The 18700-nt window shown below is 38.8% G+C and overlaps 1 protein-coding gene across 11 annotated transcripts in view; it reads right to left on the reverse strand.

Annotated features, from left to right (window-relative positions):
• ULK4 (unc-51 like kinase 4) overlaps window positions 1–18700 on the reverse strand; it is a 630679-nt gene that overhangs the window by 346401 nt on the left and 265578 nt on the right. For 10 of the 11 annotated variants that reach the window (XR_004264542.1, XR_004264544.1, XR_004264543.1 and 7 more), the window contains one exon: window positions 7423–7480. Coding sequence is in view for 8 of the 11 variants with exons in the window: in XM_032264293.1 (XP_032120184.1) it covers window positions 7423–7480 (58 nt within the window). In the remaining 3 variants the exon portion in view is untranslated. The remainder of the gene's footprint in view (window positions 1–7422; window positions 7481–18700) is intronic. The other variant, XM_032264292.1, reaches the window with a different exon arrangement.

Below are 18700 nucleotides of genomic sequence, written 5' to 3' on the forward strand. Positions count from 1 at the left end.
GAAATCACTGATTTCACAGTAGGCTTTTCCAGTAGTTCTTTGCATTTATCATCAGTCATTTTACTTTACTCTATCTATCAAAGAACTCAAAATGCACACGTTCTGGGAGCAGAGTGATGGAGCAGTGCCTGACCACAGTAAGCATCTTATTTTTTAACACAAGCCTGAAACCAAAGTTGGCCAATGTAACTGAGAGTTAGGTTATCCAGAATTAGGGAAGAAGTTCAGTGGTGTCACTTGTCATGGCCTTTTGTGAGTTCATAACACTGAAGAACACTGGCCCTTCCAACTATTTCATTTTCCAGTTCCTGAATCAGCTACAAGTAAAAACAAAAACCATAAAAGCTTTTGATCTTGAGAAGTACATTGTTCAACATCTTATCACTTACCTACTTCTCTCCTGCGTTTTCTAACTCAACTCTCCTTTAGAGAGAAGGAAGAATGTATATGTACTATTTTCTCAGAGTGAAGCCCAGAATATAGAGCAGAACCAGAAACAAGAATGACGATGATAAAACTCAAGATTCTACTGGCTTGGGAGAAGTTATGTGTATCACATTCTTAATATGTAACCTGTGACTGGCCACAGGTATACGAAGCTCTATTTTAGCTTTTTTTTTTCATTGTGTACAATATGTGGTGTTTATCTCAATAAAATTTACCTTTATTTGGCTGGTTATACAGAAACTAGTTATGCTTTATTTAGTCCACATTTACTAGTATGTTTTTGTACTTAGTTCAGCCTATTTATTCAGCTAACGTGGAACTGATCAGATTAAAGTTACTATTCAGTTGTCATATGAGCAACTTCACTTCATTCAATCCAGTATCAATAGATTGTACCCCAGCCCAAGAAAGTTATTTTGCAAACATGTATTTATGACATAAGCCACCAAGAAGGGATTTATATGTCAATTTTCATTCCCGAAAGAAACACCTCACATATACTGAAATGGCAGTCTGTGTTAGCAGTGTATAAAGTCATCTTTGTATACACCAAACATTTGTTACTTGGCTCCTTCTTCAATCTGTAACAGCCCTGAATGGGTACCGATGCGGATTTATCGCCTGCATGCAACAGGTGTTAACTGTATACATTCAAAAGTATTTTCCTAAACCACACATTTTGAAATTTTAATCAAATCTTAATTTCTGGCCAGGCGAAGTGGTTTATGTCTGTAATCCCAACAATTTGGGAGGCCAAGGTGGGAGGTCTGCTTGAGGTCAGGAATTTAAGACCAGCGTGGTGAACATAGCAAGATCTCATCTCACAAACCCTAAAAAAAAAATTAGCCAAGCATGGTGGCATACCCCTGTAATCCCAGCTACTTGGGAAGCTGAGGCAGGAGGATCTCTTGAGCCAAGAGTTCAAGGCTGCAGTAAGCTATGATCATGCCACGGGACTCAAGCCTGGATGACAGAATGAGACCTCACCTCAAAAAGAAAAAAAAAATAGTAAAGACAATAAAATTGAAATATTGTGGGGTTTTTTTAAAACAGAATCTTGCTCTGGTACCAAGGCTGGAGTGCAGTGGCGTGATCTTGGCTCACTGTAACCGCTGCATCATGGGTTCAAGTGATTCTCTGTCTCAGCCTCCCAAGTAGCTGGGATTACAGGTGCATACCACCATGCCTGGCTAATTTTTAAAATATTTTTTAGAGATGGGGTTTTGCCATGTTAGCCAAACTGGTCTCGAACTCCTGACCTCAAGTGATCCACCCGCCTCAGCCGCCCAGCGTGCTGGGATGACAGGCTTAGGCCACTGTACCCAGCCAATAAACTTTTAAAATCTTATTTTCTGTTTTATTATAGAAATTTTCACCCATGTGTGTAGCAAAATTTTGTTCATGGTATACTGAACATAAGCATGTAGGTTCTTAAAATTAAAAGGAACTTCTGTTTTTAACGTACTCTAAGAACCAATACATATTTGTTGAGTTACAAGTAGAGTGGAGAGCAAGGCAATTTTATAAGCCTGATGAATGCACAGGATTGAAAGCATCCCTTAAACGTAATGTGACTGTCTGTCTGCGCTGCATTGGTGTCTCAGTGATTAAACACTTTAGGCCTCCAGGGTCCATAAAGAGACTCTTTTCTAAAAATAGAGTTGACTTGAAAGATTTACTGAGGCTTGCTGCAATTGCTGTCCTTGAGAATTGTTAATATAATTGTCAAACTAGTGTACTGCTGATCCAATTTTTATTGTTAACATTTGCCACTGAAATTGCTTTTTAATTGTTTGTTTTGCAATAGAAACATAAAATAGCATGACAGCAATATTTTGGCACATATTGGAAAATCTGCCGTGAATATTTTTTCCCAATAAAACAGAGGCTGCCTATATTACTTGACATTAAAATGATTTACTGACGTAGGCCAAAACATAAGCCACTGAAATAAAACGAAGAAAGGTTGGAGTTACAGCAAACTCCAAGGGCTGGTACACCCGAATTCACACTTCAGGCACATTTAAAAGCAACTTCTACTTTTTGGAAAAAGTGGAGAGAAAAAAAGAAAGTCCTCCATCCTGTGTATCCAGCAATTCTGCACTCAAAAGCCAAATCAAGAGGCTCTTCTCATGGCTCACATTCTTCAGGAACCCGCATTTATTAACCAGATCCAGACCGCCTTAGTGCAGCAGACTGAGACTGGGTACACTATAATACAATTGCATTCAGCTTAATCCAGCATATGCTGCCTGAGGCTCCACTCCCTGTCCAACACTGCCCTGTGCTGCCAATGAAAATGCAGCGGTCTCACCCAGGTGGGCTCTGCTTGGTGAGCAGCACCCAGCTCCCACAACAGCGATTTTCTGTAAGCAATCAGCTACCTGGCTTTCTCTGCTGTTTGGCCTGCCAAGGACCAGGAAACTTGAAGCCAGTGCTCAGGATTAAAAACATTCTCCCCACTCTCTGCCCTGGATGTGATGTTAGAACTCCTGGGACATTGGATGAGACATCTGAGACCTGCTCTGTATCTTATGTTCCCATCCCCACAGTCTCTTTGACTGATCTCAAAAGCCTCACTGACGAGAACTTGCAGAAACTTCCAGAATCTAGTTTGCACCCTTCCAACCTTCTAGTGACTGAAGGAGCATGGACACTTGAGTTTCCAGTGCACGCCCATCACCTGAGCTTGGTGTGTGTGAGTCCCACACCTGCAGCCAGCCAGCCGCCTCCTCACTGCACATGCCTCCGAAAGCACAGGGGTTCTAGACATTTTTTTTTTCAAATACAGGATACTACCTGATTGTGAAGAGCATAAATTATTTGGAAAACCAAACCAATAAGAAATAGGCAGAGTATAAAGCCCTGTAGGATTTCAGCCCAAACTACCCTTGTCCTCATTTCCTACCATTCCTCCATGGTCCGTGCTCCCCGCACTTGGGTTCACCTAAGGACAGTCAGCCCTACCTATCCACAGGTTCCACATCCGTGCATCTGACCAACCACGGATCAGGAATATTCAGAAAAAAATTTGAAATAACAATACGAGAAAGAGTAACACAAGTTTTAAAATACCATGTAACAACTATTTACACAGCATTTACACTGCATTAGGTATGATAGGTAATCCAGAGATGATTTAAAGTGTACAGACAGGTTTTCAAGGGACTTGAGTGTCTGTGGATTTTAGCATGAGGCTGGTTCCTGGAGTCAATCCCAAAAAGACACTGAGAGCCAAGTATACTCAGCACCGAGCATACGGACCTAGCGGTCCCCTTCCCCAAGTGGGAGTCCCTCCTCTTTTCCTCAAAATACCTCCTCCTCTGTCCTCAAGGCCCTGTTCAAAAGTTACTCCTTCTGGGAGATTCCTGCCTCCTCCCAGAGTTGCTCACTCCCTTCTCTAGGGTCCACAGCTTTCCGTACCCACCTCTGCAACAAACAGCTCCTGTCATGCCCCCACCTGACCACGTACAGCTCCTGTCATGCCCCCACCTGACCACGTGCAGCTGCTATCATGCCCCCACCTGACCACGTGCAGCTGCTATCATGCCCCCACCTGACCACCTGCGTACACATCACTCTCCCCGTGCAGCGTGAACTCAAGAGCGCCTCCCTATGAGCCATCCAGGTAGAAAGTAGCACTGTGCCTCCTCAGAAGGTAGTGACAATGGAGATAACTTAATTTTTTTCCAAACTAATAAAAATTAATTTCAATTGATTCCTTATTTAACCAGTTTGAATCCATACTTGGAGCTCGTGGTTTGCCACACAACTCAGGAAATGTCTGTTCTTCCTAAGATTTCCACTTGGCCATTTTACATAGATAGGATGTCAAATTCAGAACTGTAGTCACTTCACCTCATCTGCCTGCATACCTACAGGAAAAAATAGAAGAGCTGCCTGCAATTCCTGCACATCAGAAGAGACAGGCTCACTTTCTTTCTTTTCTTTTCTTTTTTTTTTTTTTTTAATACTTTAAGTTTTGGAGTACATGTGCAGGTCTTGCAGGACTGTTGCATAGGTACACACATGCCATGGTGGTCTGCTGCCTCCGTCCCCTGTCACCTACATCAGGCATTTCTCCCAATGTTATCCCTCCCCAACCACCCCACCCTACTGCCATCCCTCACTGTCTTAATGGAAGACATCTAGGAGAGGAACACATCGTAGGAGAAACTCTAGAAAGGAAGAAGGAAGTTACAAAGCTCGTAAGCAGGTTTTAAGTACATCAGACAGAAGCTGGGAAACAGTGAGGAGCTGAGAGTAAAGAAAAAAGTCATCAGGAGGTCACAGTAGACTGCCAGCTAAATGAATCAAATGTTGTTTTGCTGTTGTCTTAATGGGTAGCCAGAAGGCAGAAGTGGCAGCCAACACACAGCGCCCCACACAATCTTCTCATTATGCCTTGTTCTGATCAAATCACGGCAAAGCAGCTGGCATACATATGCTAGACACCACCAAGGCCCTCAAACTTAGACACAAACCCAAAGTGAAATATATACTATGTTTCCTTGAAACTAGAAATCCATCAGTTCTAAGATGCACCATTATTTTATCAAGCACTAAGAAAGAAAAATGCTGCCAATTAAACTATGACATGGTTTCTTATTACTTAGAATTTTTATCTTCTTTTTATTGAAAGAGCTCTTTTAGACTTATTCAGACATAGATTTTTATAATATATCACTTTTAGGCATTTACAGAAAGGAAAATAAAAGTGAAATAAATTGGTTAAGGCAATGACAACCAGGTCACCTGCTGAAAGCAACTGTAAAACACCAGTGATTTGGAAAGTATATCACAGTTTCAGAAATGCTAAAATCTGAAAAAAAAATGTGTGCATCATAGAATCAAGAAAATACTGTATTACATCTGGCTTGGTGACAACAATTTGAAAAGGACAAAGTAATAGTTCACAGGGTAACTGCTACAAAGACACCTCATTGATTGAAATGTATTTCTACACAGAAAAAATCTGAGATGATTCAACTCAAAAAAGACAAAAGTAGAATAGGAATTTAATAATGCTCTTCAAGGACATCAAACTCTTGCCTCATAAAGCAGTGATTTCCAACACTTTTCTTCCTTACGTTTTAGCAGCAAGATCTCTTTTTCAGATAATGTCCTACAAGAAATCTGAGCATGGAACTTCTCTGGTTAGAGAAAGAGCATCATCCCAGACATACCTGCAAGGTCAAAGGGCTCAGGACTGGCTAAAATACTGATCTGGTGATCTGCAGAGTAGATGTCACCTTCTACCCATTCCCTATGACAGCTACACCACAATGACAAGAGTTCAAATTGTGGCATTAATCAATTATTTAAACATTTATTATGGTTTGTAAAATATGAAACACTTGCTGGGTGCTCAGTATACAGAGATTAACCAAGTATGAAGAGGTTCTGTTAACCTACAAAAAGGAATTTGTTATGGTGAAATTTTAGACCTTGAGATGACTGCCAAAGAATAAGGTAAGAACTTTCTGTCAGCCACAAAAGGAGTTGTATTGACCTAACAGGCTCAAAGCCCTCCTGACACAGCAAGAGGATGAATCACATGGACCCATTAAGGCTGTCTGTAGGATGAGCCTCTTTCCAAATGCATTCAAATGTGGCTGAGTCCAACCATGTGGCCAAACTCAGCAGTATGCTGCACTGCTGCCCTCCAAAACAAACCCAACTCCATAACAAACCGGCACGCAATGTGCATCTGACTGAAGGTGGGAAGACCTACACATCCATATCACTGGTAAAACTGCACACCTTCATCAGACAGGTCTTGATCTCCACGTTTCTTTATCTGCACATTCTCCATCCCGTCTCCTACCATTGTCTCTAAAATCCTCTTTCACAATTCTAAACAATTCAGTCCAGGCTCTAACATGACATGTGCCACTCATCGAGGCAGCGGTCATCTTGTTACCTGAACATGCTTTGGGAATAGTATCCATTCCCATCTCTACTCCCCACCCAGTGCAAATAGCTCAGCAAATCCACTCAGCAGTCCTGAAAGGGTAAGAGTAATCTGCAGCTAAGGAAAATAAAAGTTTTCACCATATGGACATGACAGCACACAAATGATTTCTAGAACAATATTTTAAGATGATTAAAGAAAGTTGATTTTCCATGTGCAGGGTTATCAGACTATCACAACTCATGTTGCCCCATGGATGACCTAGGTAAGTTAGGCTGATCTGGCTGGGGAAGTGCCCCGCCCCCTCTGTTGTCCCTTGTGCTGTTACTGAGCTAGGGAAGTAAACTACTCAGTAATAGGAGATAGCACATCCAGGTACAAGAGAACCTTTCTTTGACAATGGGCACTTGCCTGTAAGCACCGACTCAATTTCCAGCCTAATTCACAAATCTGTATTTGGTATCATTAGGAATTTATCAGAGACAAAGAAAGTCGATACTGCATCCCATTTTATTCTTGACATATAGGAAACACAAAGAAAAGATTTTCTTTAACAGACAGCTTTAAATTAAATTGTATTCTGTGAACAGAAAAAATGGTGTACAGGAGTGAGGCCATTCTAAGTTCTGAAGAAAACTTTCTGACCACAGGCATAAAACTGTTGATCTGGTGCCCAGTAGCTGCGAAGCCAGAGGGCTTCATACTGAGCACCAGAAAATTCATATTGAAGTGTAGCAATAATCATTCTTCCCTCTCTATACAAACCAACCTCAGATAAAGTAATCTATGTCAGAAAATATATGCTGTTTAACACGACAGAACTAAAATGTAAAGGATCTGTGGAAGGAGGGCGGTCATTAACCAGTGTCCCGACATAATTTCAGAGCTTGACATTCCTTTAAAGATGAGGAAGCTGAATTCCAATGAGGTTAAGGGTGATGATGATGGACACACAGTCCTTCAGGGCAAAGTCAGGGTAAGCAACCCAGCCATACAACATGGTTAAAATCTTTACAATTTTAAAATTTCATTTGGATTTAAAAAAACATTTCCGTTCTTACCAGAATTACTTCAAAAATGAGTGGGATCAGTTTGCTTTCTTCCACAAGTCTGTTAAAAAAAAACAAAGATAAAACGATAGATACACATTAGACAACTCATATTTAAACTGATGCCCTAATATGGAAGCACTCAGCCCCCGTGTTTTATTGCTAAAATTCCATGACTAACAAATCATAAGATTAAACGTTCATTTTTAAGACACTGAACTACAGCAATTAAACAAGAAATATGAGGCTTTTTGCAAGGGACTACTAGCTTAGCCTTATTGATGAATACCAGGTGAAATCTCACATAGATTGGTACTTTTAATGTAAGATTCAAAATTCACAATGATTATAAAGACTATCAAAACCAGCAATATCAGCTGAAATGATGTAACCTCACTGCACAGTTAAATCATAAGAATTATACACTGTAATTTTTTTTATATATGCCTCATTAGCTGTCTTCTCAGCATTAAGGAATTAATGTATGATAAATTTTAATGATCTCTAATTTTTTAAAAATTAGATACCAATCACCTGGTAGACTCTAGGCACTTTCCCTCATCAAATCTAGTTATCAATTGTCATCAACTGTAATAGAAGAATTTTCTCACAAACATTAAGAAAAAACAGGCTTCATAAAAATCTAAGCCATTCAAAAGTCACAGTTTTGATTAAGAACAATATTTGTGACATCCAGGGAGGGGCCGAGATGGCTAAATAGAAACAACTCCGATTTGTAGCTCCCAGACAGACCAATGCAGAAGGCCGGTGATTTCTGCATTTCTGACTGAGGTAAGACGGGCCTCACTGTTAGAAGAAAAACTAACAAACAGAAAGCAAAAGCATGAACATCAACATAAAGGACACCCACACAAAAACCCCATCGAAAGGCCATCCGCCTCAAAGCGCAAAGGTAGATAAATGCATGAAGATGAGGAAAGCCCAGCACAAAAATACGAAAATTCAAAACACCAGAATGCCTCTGCTCCTCCAAATGATCGCAACTCCTCTCCAGCAAGGGTAAAAAGCTGAATGGAGAGTGATATTGAGGAAATGACAGAAGCAGGCTTCAGAAGGTGGGTAATAACAAACTCCTCTGAGCTGAAAAAGCATGTTCCAACCCAATGCCAGGAAGCTAAGAACCTTGATAAAAGGTTACAGGGACTGCTTACTAGAATAACCAGTTTAGAGAGGAGCTAAATGACCTGATGGAGCTGAAAAACACAGCACGAAAACTTCGTGAAGCATACACGACTGTCAAAAGCCAAATCAATCAACTGGAAGAAAGGCTATCAGAGACTGAAGATCAACTTAATGAAATTAATTTTATAATAATAAACTTATATTAGTGAAAGACTTTAACACGATGCTGTCAATATTAGATCAACGAGATAGAAAATTAACAAGGATATTCAGAACTTAAACTCAGCTCTGGACCAAGTGGACCTAATAGACATCTACAGAACTTGCCACCAAAAATCAACAGAATATACATTCTTCTCAGAGTGAGATAGCATATACTTCTGACCACATAACTGGAAGGAAAACACTTCTCAGCAAATGCACAAGAACAGAAATCATAACAAACAGCCTCTTAAACCACAATGCAATCAAATTGGAACTCAGGATTAAGTAACTCACTCAAAACCGCAAAACTACTTGGAAATTGAACAACCTGCTCCTGAATGACTACTGGCTAAATAATGACATTAAGGCAGAAAGAAAGAAGTTCTTTGAAACCAACAAGAACAAAGAGACAACATACTAGAATATCTGGGATACAGCTAAAGCTGTGTTAGGAGGAAAACTTACAGCACTAAACAACCACAACAGAGAGCTGGAAAGATGTAAAATCAACACCCTAACAACACAGTAAAAAGAACTAGAAAAGCAAGAGCAAAGGAATTAAAAAGCTAGCAAAAGACAAGAAATAACTACAATCAGAGCAGAACTGAAGGAGCTACAGACACAAAAAAAAAAACCCTTCCAAAAAAATCAACAAATCCAGGAGCTAGTTTTTTTTAAAAGATTAACAAAATAGATGGACCACTAGCTAGACTAACAAAGAAAAGAGAGAAGAATCAAACAGACACGATAAGAAATGATAAAGAACAGATTACCGCCAATCCCACAGAAATACAAACTACCATCAGAGAATACTACAAACATCTCAACACAAATAAACGGGAAAATCTAGAAGAAATGGATAAATTCCGGGACACATACACCCTCCCAAGACTAACCAGGAAGAAGTCAAATCCCTGAATTGCCCAATATCAAGTTATGAAATTGGGGCAGAAATTAACAGCCCACCAACCAAAAAAAGCCCAGGACAAGAAGGATTCACAGCCGAATTCTACCAGAGGTACAAAGACGAGCTGGTACCATTCCTTCTGAAACTATTCCAAACAGTGGAAAAAGAGGGAATCCTCCCTAGCTCATTTTATGAGGCCAGCTCATCCTGATACCAAAACCTGGCAGAGGCACACAAAAAAAGAAAATTTCAGGTCAATATCCCTGATGAACATTGATGTGTAAAATCCTCAATAAAATACTGGCAAACCCAATCCAGCAGCACATCAAAAAGTTTATCCACCACAATCAAGTTGGCTTCATTCCTGGAATGTAAGACTGGCTCAACATATGCAAATCAATAAACGTAATCCATCACATAAACAGAACCGATGACAAAAACCTACTGGTTATCTCAATAGATGCAGAAAAGGCCTTCAAAAAATTCAACACCCCTTCATGAGAAAAACTCTCAATAAACTAGGTATTGATGGGACATATATCAAAATAATAAGAGCTATTCATGACAAACCCACAGCAAATATCTCACTGAAAGGGCAAACGCTGGAAGCATTCCCTTTGAAAACCAGCGCAAGACAAGGATGCCCTCTCTCACCACTCGGATGCAATATAGTACTGGACGTTCTGGCCAGGGCAATCAGGCAAGAGAAAGAAATAATGGTTATTCAAACAGGAAGAGAGGAAGTCAAATTCTCTTGGTTTGCAACAACATGATTGCATATTTTGAAAACCCCATCAACTCAGGCCAAAATCTCCTTAAGCTGATGAGCAACTTCAGCAAAGACTCAGGATACAAAACTAATGTGCAAAATCCATAAGCATTCCTATACACCAACAATAGACAAGCAGAGAGTCAAATTATGACTGGATTTCTATTCACAGTTGCTACAAAGAGAATAGATTACTTAGGAATACAACTTACAAGGGATGTGAAGGACTTCTTCAAGGAGAACTACAAACCACTGCTCAAGGAAATAAGAGAGGACACAAACAGATGGAAAAACATTCCATGCTCACAGATAGGAACAATCAGTATCATGAAAATGGCCATACTGCCCAAAGTAACATAGATTCAATGCTATCCCCATCAGGCTACCATTGACTATCTTCACAGATTCAGAAAAAAACTACTTTAAATATCATATGGAACCAAAAAAGATCCTGTATAGTCAAGACAATCCTAAGCAAAAAGAACAAAGCTGGAGGCATCATGCTACCTGACTGCAAGCTATACTACAAGTCTACAGTAACCTGAATAGCATAGTACTGGTACCAAAACAGATGTATAGACAAATGGAACAAAACAGAGACCTCAAAAATAACGCCAGACATCTACAACCATCTGATCTTCAACAAACCTGACAAAAACAAGCAATGAAGAAAAGATTATCTATTTTATTTTATCTAGCCATATGAAAACTGGCTAGCCATATGCAGGAAGCTGAAACTGGATCCCTTCCTTACACCTTATACAAAAATTAACTCCAGACGGAGTAAAGACTTAAATGTAAAACCCCAAACCATAAAAACCCTAGAAGAAAATCTAGGCAATACCATTCAGGACACAGGAACGGGCAAAGATTTCATGACTAAAACACCAAAAGCAATTGTAACAAAAGACAAAACTGACAAATGGAATCTAATCAAACTAAAGAGCTTCTGAACAGCAAAAGAAACTAGCATCAGAGTGAACAGGCAACCAACAGAATGGGAGAAAATTTTTACAATTTTTCTATCTCGCAAAAGTCTAACATCCAGAATCTACAAGGAACTTAAACAAATTTAGAAGAAAAAAACACACATCCCATCAAAAAGTGGGCAAAGGATAGGAACAGACACTTTTTAAAAGACGACATTTAGGTGGCCAACAAACATATGAAAAAGACCTCATCATCACTGGTCATTAGGGAAATGCAAATCAAAACCACAACAAGATACCATCTCACACCAGTTAGAATGGTGATTATTAAAAAGGGCAGGAAACAACAGATGCTGAAGTGGATGTGGAGAAACAGGAACGCTTTACACTGGTGGTGGGAGTGTAAATTAGTTCAGCCATTGAGGAAGACAGTGTGATGATTTCTCAAGCATCTAGAACCAGAAATATCATTTGACCCAGCAATCTCATTACTGGGTATACACTCAAAGAATTATAAATCATTCTACTATAAAGATACATGCACACATAGGTTTACTGCAGCACTATTTACAACGGCAAAGACTTGGAACCAACCCAAACGCTCATCAATTATGAACTGGATAAAAAAATGTGGCACATATACACCATAAAATATTCTGTAGCCATAAAAAAGGATGAGTTCATGTTCTTTGCAGGGACATGGAAGAAGCTGGAAACCATCATTCTCAGCAAACTAACACAGGAACAGTAAACCAAACACTGCATGTTCTCACTCATAAATGGGAATTGACCAATGAGAACACATGAACACAACGAGGGAACATCACACACTGGGGCCTATCGGGGGAGTGGGGGGAAGGGAAAGGAGAGCATTAGGACACATACCTAATGCATGCGGGACTTAAAGCCTAGATGATGGGTTGACAGGTGCAGCAAACCACCATGGCACAGGTATACCTACTTAACAAACCTGCACATTCTGCACATGTATCCCGGAACTTAAAGTAAAATAATTTTTCAAAAAGAACAGTATTTGAGTCTCTAAATACTACTTTAGTCCAGGGCTCAGCAAATATTTTTTCTACAACAGTCCAAATAGTAAATACTTCAGGCTTTGCAGGCCACACTGTCTCCATAGCAACTACTCAACTCTGTCATCATAAAGTAAAAGCAGCCATAAAGAATATAGAAAAAAATAAGCACGGGTGTGCTGCAACAGAACTTCATATACAAACACCAGGCAGCAGGCCATGTTTCTGGGAAAGCTGTAGTTTGCAGATTCCTGCTTCAGCCCAAAAAATGAAATAAAATCACATTCCTTTCTACTATTTTATTAGAATTTTGTATGATAAATTATAGAGCTTAAGACAAGCATGTTGCACATGTTGTAGGTATGTGCAGTTTGTCTATTTCACAGAAAACAACAAATATTTAATAGTATGATTAAATGGTCATGGATGGGAAGGGAATTTTAACAACTGGCCTCCCAGGAGCTCATTTGTCTATGATAATACATTCATAAAAGAAAAGCCTATGAGACTAACCAAAAAAGACCACAGTATTTACATATATTTGTGAAGAGCTAATGAGACACAGAGAGATTTACTAAAGACTGAAGCACTTAGAAAGTCTAACTTGATGTCTAGCAAAGATAAATGTCTTTACTGTTCATTACAGTATTACCCACAATAGCCAAGATATGAAAACAACTTAAATGCCCATCAGTGGATGAAAGAATAGAAAAAAATGCAGCATGTGTACACAATGGAATACTTGTCAGCCTTAAGGAAACAAGAAACTCTATCATATGTGACAACATGGATGAATTATCCCTAGTGTAAAAAGCCAAGCACAGAAAATTGAATACTACATGATCGCGCTTATATGTGGAACCTAAAAAAGTCAAACTCATAAAAGTAGAGGGTAGAATGGTGGTTACCAGAGTGGGAAGGTGTGGGCAAGGAGAGGAGAGATATAAATCAAAGGGGTCAAAGTTAAGCTGTCTAGACAGGAGGAATAAGTTGGTTAACAATAATGTAATATATATTTCAAAATTATTACAAGAGTGCATTGTAAGTGTTCCCACCACAAAGAAATGATAAATATATGAAGTGATGGATTCGATAATTAGCCCGACTTACTCCACAATGTATATATGTATAACATTACTGTGTATGCCATACACAATTACAAATGTCAGTTAAAAATAGAATTTAAAATAAATAATGTTGATAAATTTAAAAATTAATAAATGTGATTAGTTCTATAGTTTCAACAAAAGGCGTTTTGGTAACAAATATTAAGTTCATTTATATTTCTACCTTTCTAGGCAATTGAAGGCTCATAAGTGAGGCTGAGGCTCTTTACATCATGCCTGGGTAACACAGGAAATGCACAGACTCAAAACCACGAGGAGCTTCAGACCAACACATTCAGTCTTCCTCCTGGGCTTCCTAGATGTTAACTACCTCTTTTCTTAAACTGGTCTTCTTAAATTTTTATGATAGATACTATTATTAGGCTTGGGCTAAAATAGCCAAGCACATACGTCTCAGAGTTGCCCTAGCAACCGAGGCCAATAACATCAGAAGATCATAAATGCCACAACTTCTCCAATGGTACCTGGAAGATCCAGAGCATCACGCACAACATTGGCCTTTTGACGATGTATTTTAAACTACATTCTAAGGCATAACCACACAAAACTACCATAATTCCTTCTTAAGAATTGCAGCTAGCTCTTCTCCAGGTTTCTGGATGATGCACAGGCTGGCATGAATTATCAGCTAAGTCTCTTTGACTGTAAATGCTAACATTCCATTCTCACATTCTTCTGAATACAACAAACCATAACAAATTTGTTCTTTGATTTGACTAATTATGTAGCTCTAAATTATTCCACAGTGAATAAAAAGAGAATTCAAGCTATGTAACTTTTTTTATTATACTTTTAAGTTGTGAGATACATGTGTAGAATGTGCAGGTTTGTTACACAGGTATACATGTGCCATGTGGTTTCCTGCACCCATCAACCTGTCATCTACATTAGGTATTTCTCTTAATGTTGTCCCTATCCTATCCCCCCATGCCCTAACAGGCCCTGGTGTGTGATGTTCTCCTCCCTGTGTCCATATGTTCTCATTGTTCAACTCCCAATTATGAGTGAGAACATGCAGTGTTTGGTTTTCTGTTCCTGTGTTAGTTTGCTGAGAATGATGGTTTCCAGCTTCATTCATGTCCCTGCAAAGAGCAAGAACTCATCCTTTTTTATGGCTGCATAGTATTCCATGGTAAATATGTACTACATTTTCTTTATCCAGTCTATCATTGATGGACATTTGGGTTGGTTCCAAGTCTTTGCTATTGAGAAAAGTGCTGCAAGAAACATACACGTGCATGTGTCTTTACAGTGGAATAATTTCTAATACTTTGGGTATATACCCACTAATATGATTGCTGGGTCAAATGGTATTTCTGGTTCTTGATCCTAGAAAAATTATCACACTGTCTTCCACAATGGATGAACTAATTTACACTCCCACCAATGGTGTAAAAGTGTTCCTATTTCTCCACATCCACTCCAGCATCTGTCGTTTCCTGACTTTTTAATTATGACCATTCTAACTAGCATGAGATGGTATCTCACTGTGGTTTGATTTGCATTTCCCTAATGACCAGTGATGATGAGCTTTTTTTCAGGTGTTTTTTGGCCACATAAATGTCTTCTTTTGAAAAGTGTCTGTTCATACCATTTGCCCACTTTTGGATGGGGTTGTTTTCTTTTAAATTTGTTTAAATTCTTTGTAGATTCTGGATATTAGCCCTTTGTCAGATGAGTAGATTGCAAACATTTTCTCCCATTCTGTTGGCTGCCTGTTCACTCTGATGATAGTTTCTTCTGCTGTACAGAAGCTCATTAGTTTAATTAGATCCCATTTGTCTACTTTGCTTTTGGTTGCCATTGCTTTTGGTGTTTTAGTCATGAAGTCTTTGCCCATTCCTGTCTTGAATGATATTGCCTATTAGTCTTCTATGGTTTTTATGGTTTTAGGTCTTACATTTAAGTCATTAATCCATCTTGAGTTAATTTTTGTATAAAGTGTAAGGAAGGGGTCTAGTTTCAATTTTCTGCATATAGCTAGCCAGTTTTCACAACACCATTTATTAAATAGGGAATCCTTTCCCCATTGCTTGATTTTGTTAGTTCTGTCAAAGGTCAGATGGTTGTGGAAGGGTGGCATTATTTCTGAGGCTTCTGTTTCATTCCCATTGGTCTACATATCAATTTTGGTGCCAGTACCAAGCTATCTGGCTTACTGTACAACCTTGTAGTATAGTTTGAAGTCAGGTAGCATGATGCTTCCAGCTTTGTTCTTCTTGCCCAGGATTGTTTTGGCTATACAGGCTCTTTTTTGGTTCCGTACAAAATTTAAAGTAGCTTTTTCTAATGCTGTGAAGAAAGTCAATGGTAGCCTGACGGGGATAGCATTGAATCTATAAATTACTTTGGGCAGTATGGCCATTTTCACGATATTGATTCTTGCTATCCATGAGCATAGAATGCTTTTCCATTTGCTTATGTCCTCTCTTATTTCCTTGAGCAGTGGTTTGTTCTCCTCCTTGAAGAGGTCCTTCACATCCTTTGGAAGTAGTGTGCCTAGGTATTTCATTCTCTTTGTAGCAATTGTGAATGGGTTTGTCTTTACTGGTGTATAGGAATGCTTGTGGTTTTTGCACATTGATTTTGTATTCTGAGTCTTTGCTGAAGTTGCTTATCAGCTTCAGGAAATTTTGGGCTGAGATGATGGGGTTTCCTAAATATACAATCATGTCCTCTGCAAATAGGGACAATTTGACGTCCCCTCTTCCTAACTGAATACCCTTTATTTCTTTCTCTTGCCCAACTGCATTTGCAGGAACTTCCAATACTATGTTTAACAGGAGTGGTGAGAGAGGGCATCCTTGTCTTGTGCTGGTTTTCAAAGGGAATGCTTCCAGCTTTTGCCCATTCAGTATGATTTTGGCTGTGGGTTTGTTATAAATAGCTCTTATTCTTTTGAGATATGTTCCATCAATATTTAGTTTATTGAGAGTTTTTAGCATGAAGCAGTGTTGAATTTCATGAAAGGCCTTTTCTGCATCTATTGAAATTATCATGTGGTTTTTGTCTTTGGTTCTGTTTATGTGATAAATTATTGTGTATGTTGAACTAGCCTTGCATCCCAGGGATGACGCCAACTTGATCATGGTGGATAAACTTCTTAACGTGCTGCTGGATTTGGTTTTCCAGTATTTTATTGAGGATTTTCCCATCGATGTTCATCATCAGTGATATTGGCCTGAAATTTTCTTTTTTTGTGTGTCTCTGCCAGGTTTTGGTATCAGGATGATGCTGGGCTCATAAAATAAGTTAGGGAGGATTCCCTCTTTTTGTATTGTTTGGAACAGTTTCAGAAGGAATGGTACCAGCTCCTCTTTGTACCTCTGGTAGAATTCCACTGTGAAATTGTCTGGTCCTGGGCTTTGTTTGGTTGGTGGGCTATTAATTACTGCCTCAATTTCAGAACTTGATATTGGGCTATTCAGGGATTTGACTTCTCCCTGGTTTAGTCTTGGGAGGGTGTATGTGTCCAGGGATTTATCCATTTCTTCTAGATTTTCTAGTTTATTTGTGTAGAGCTGTTTATAGTATTCTCTGATGGTAGTTGTATTTCTGTGGGATCACTGGTGATATCAGCTTTATCAATTTTTATTGCATCTATTTGATTCTTCTCTCTTTTCTTCTTATTAGTCTGGCTAGCAGTCTATCTATTTTGTTAATTTTTTTAAAAAAAAACCAGCTCCTGGATACATTGATTTTTTTTTTTTTGGAAGGGTTTTTTATGTCTGTATTTCCTTCACTTCTGCTCTGATCTTAGTTTTTTCTTGTCTTTTGCTAACTCTTGAATTTCTTTACTCTTGCTTCTCTAGTTCTTTTAATTCTGATGTTAGGGTGTCGATATTAGATCTTCCCAGCTTTCTCCTGTGGGCATTCAGTGCTATAAATTTCACTCTAACACTGCTTTAGCTGTGTCCCAGAGATTCTGGTACTTTGCATCATTGTTCTCATTGGTTTCAAAGAACTTACTTATTTCTGCCTTAATTTCATGATTTACCCACTAGTCATTCAGGAGTAGGTTGTTTGGTTTCCACATAGTTGTGTGGTTTTGAGTGTGTTTCTTAATCCTGAGGTCTAATTTGATTGCACTGTGGTCTGAGAGACTGGTATGATTTCCATTCTTTTGCATTTGCTGAGGAGTGTTTTATTGCCAATTATGTGGTCTATTTTAGAATAAGTGAGATGTGGTGCTGTGAAGAATGTATATTCTATTGATTTGGGGTGAAGAGTTCTGTAGACGTGTGTTAGGTCCACTTGGTCCAGATCTAAGTTCAAGTCCAGAATATCCTTGTTAATTTTGTCTTATTAATCTAATATTGACAGTGGGGTGTTATAGTCTCCCACTATTACTGTGTGAGAGTTCACATTTCTCCGTCAGTCTCTAAGGACTTGCTTTATGAATCTGGTTGCTCATGTACTGGGCACATATATACATTTAGGATGGGTAGCTCTTCTTGTTGCATTGATCCCTTTACTACTACGTAATGCCCTTGTCTTTTTTTTTTTTTTTTTTTTTATCTTTTTTGGTTTAAAGTCAGAAGAAAGAGTACCCTGACCCCTTGTGCTTCCCAGGTGAGGCGATGCCCTACCCTGCTTCAGCTCATCCTCTGTGGGCTTCACCACTGTCTAAGCAGTCCCAGTGAGATGCGCCAGGTACCTCAGAGATCACCTGCCTTCTGCATTGACCTCACTGGGAGCCGCAGACTGGAGCTATTCCTATTTGGCCATCTTGCCAGGCTCCACAGTCATTTTTTTTAGTTAAAAAAATTTCTATATTGTTTTCTCTGACTTATGAACTGACCTCAAATGTAATTTCAACAGAAGAATTTCAAGCAAGTAAGGAAGACAGGTAGCTGCAAACATTTACAATTCTCTAAAGCAGAATTTTTCTAAATTGCAGGAAGTGATCAGTAAGTGGACAATGAGACGAGTTTACTGGATATTAACTAGCATGTTTTTAATTAAAAATAATGAAACAAAGAATATCCAAGGGTATTGGACATAGTATTGTTCTATAATGTATTGAGCAGTAGCATAAAATGCTTTTCTTCTTTTTAACCATGAATTGAACAACTTTTGATAATATCTACAGATTTAAGGACATTGCTTTAGAGACAATACTCATTTGTCTTTCAGTATGTTCTTTTTTTTTTTTTTTTTTTTTTTTTTTTTTTTTTTTT

Source organism: Sapajus apella, unplaced genomic scaffold (assembly GCF_009761245.1).
Source record: "Sapajus apella isolate SASKATOON/1434 unplaced genomic scaffold, GSC_monkey_1.0 scaffold143, whole genome shotgun sequence".
Lineage (NCBI taxonomy): Eukaryota > Metazoa > Chordata > Mammalia > Primates > Cebidae > Sapajus > Sapajus apella.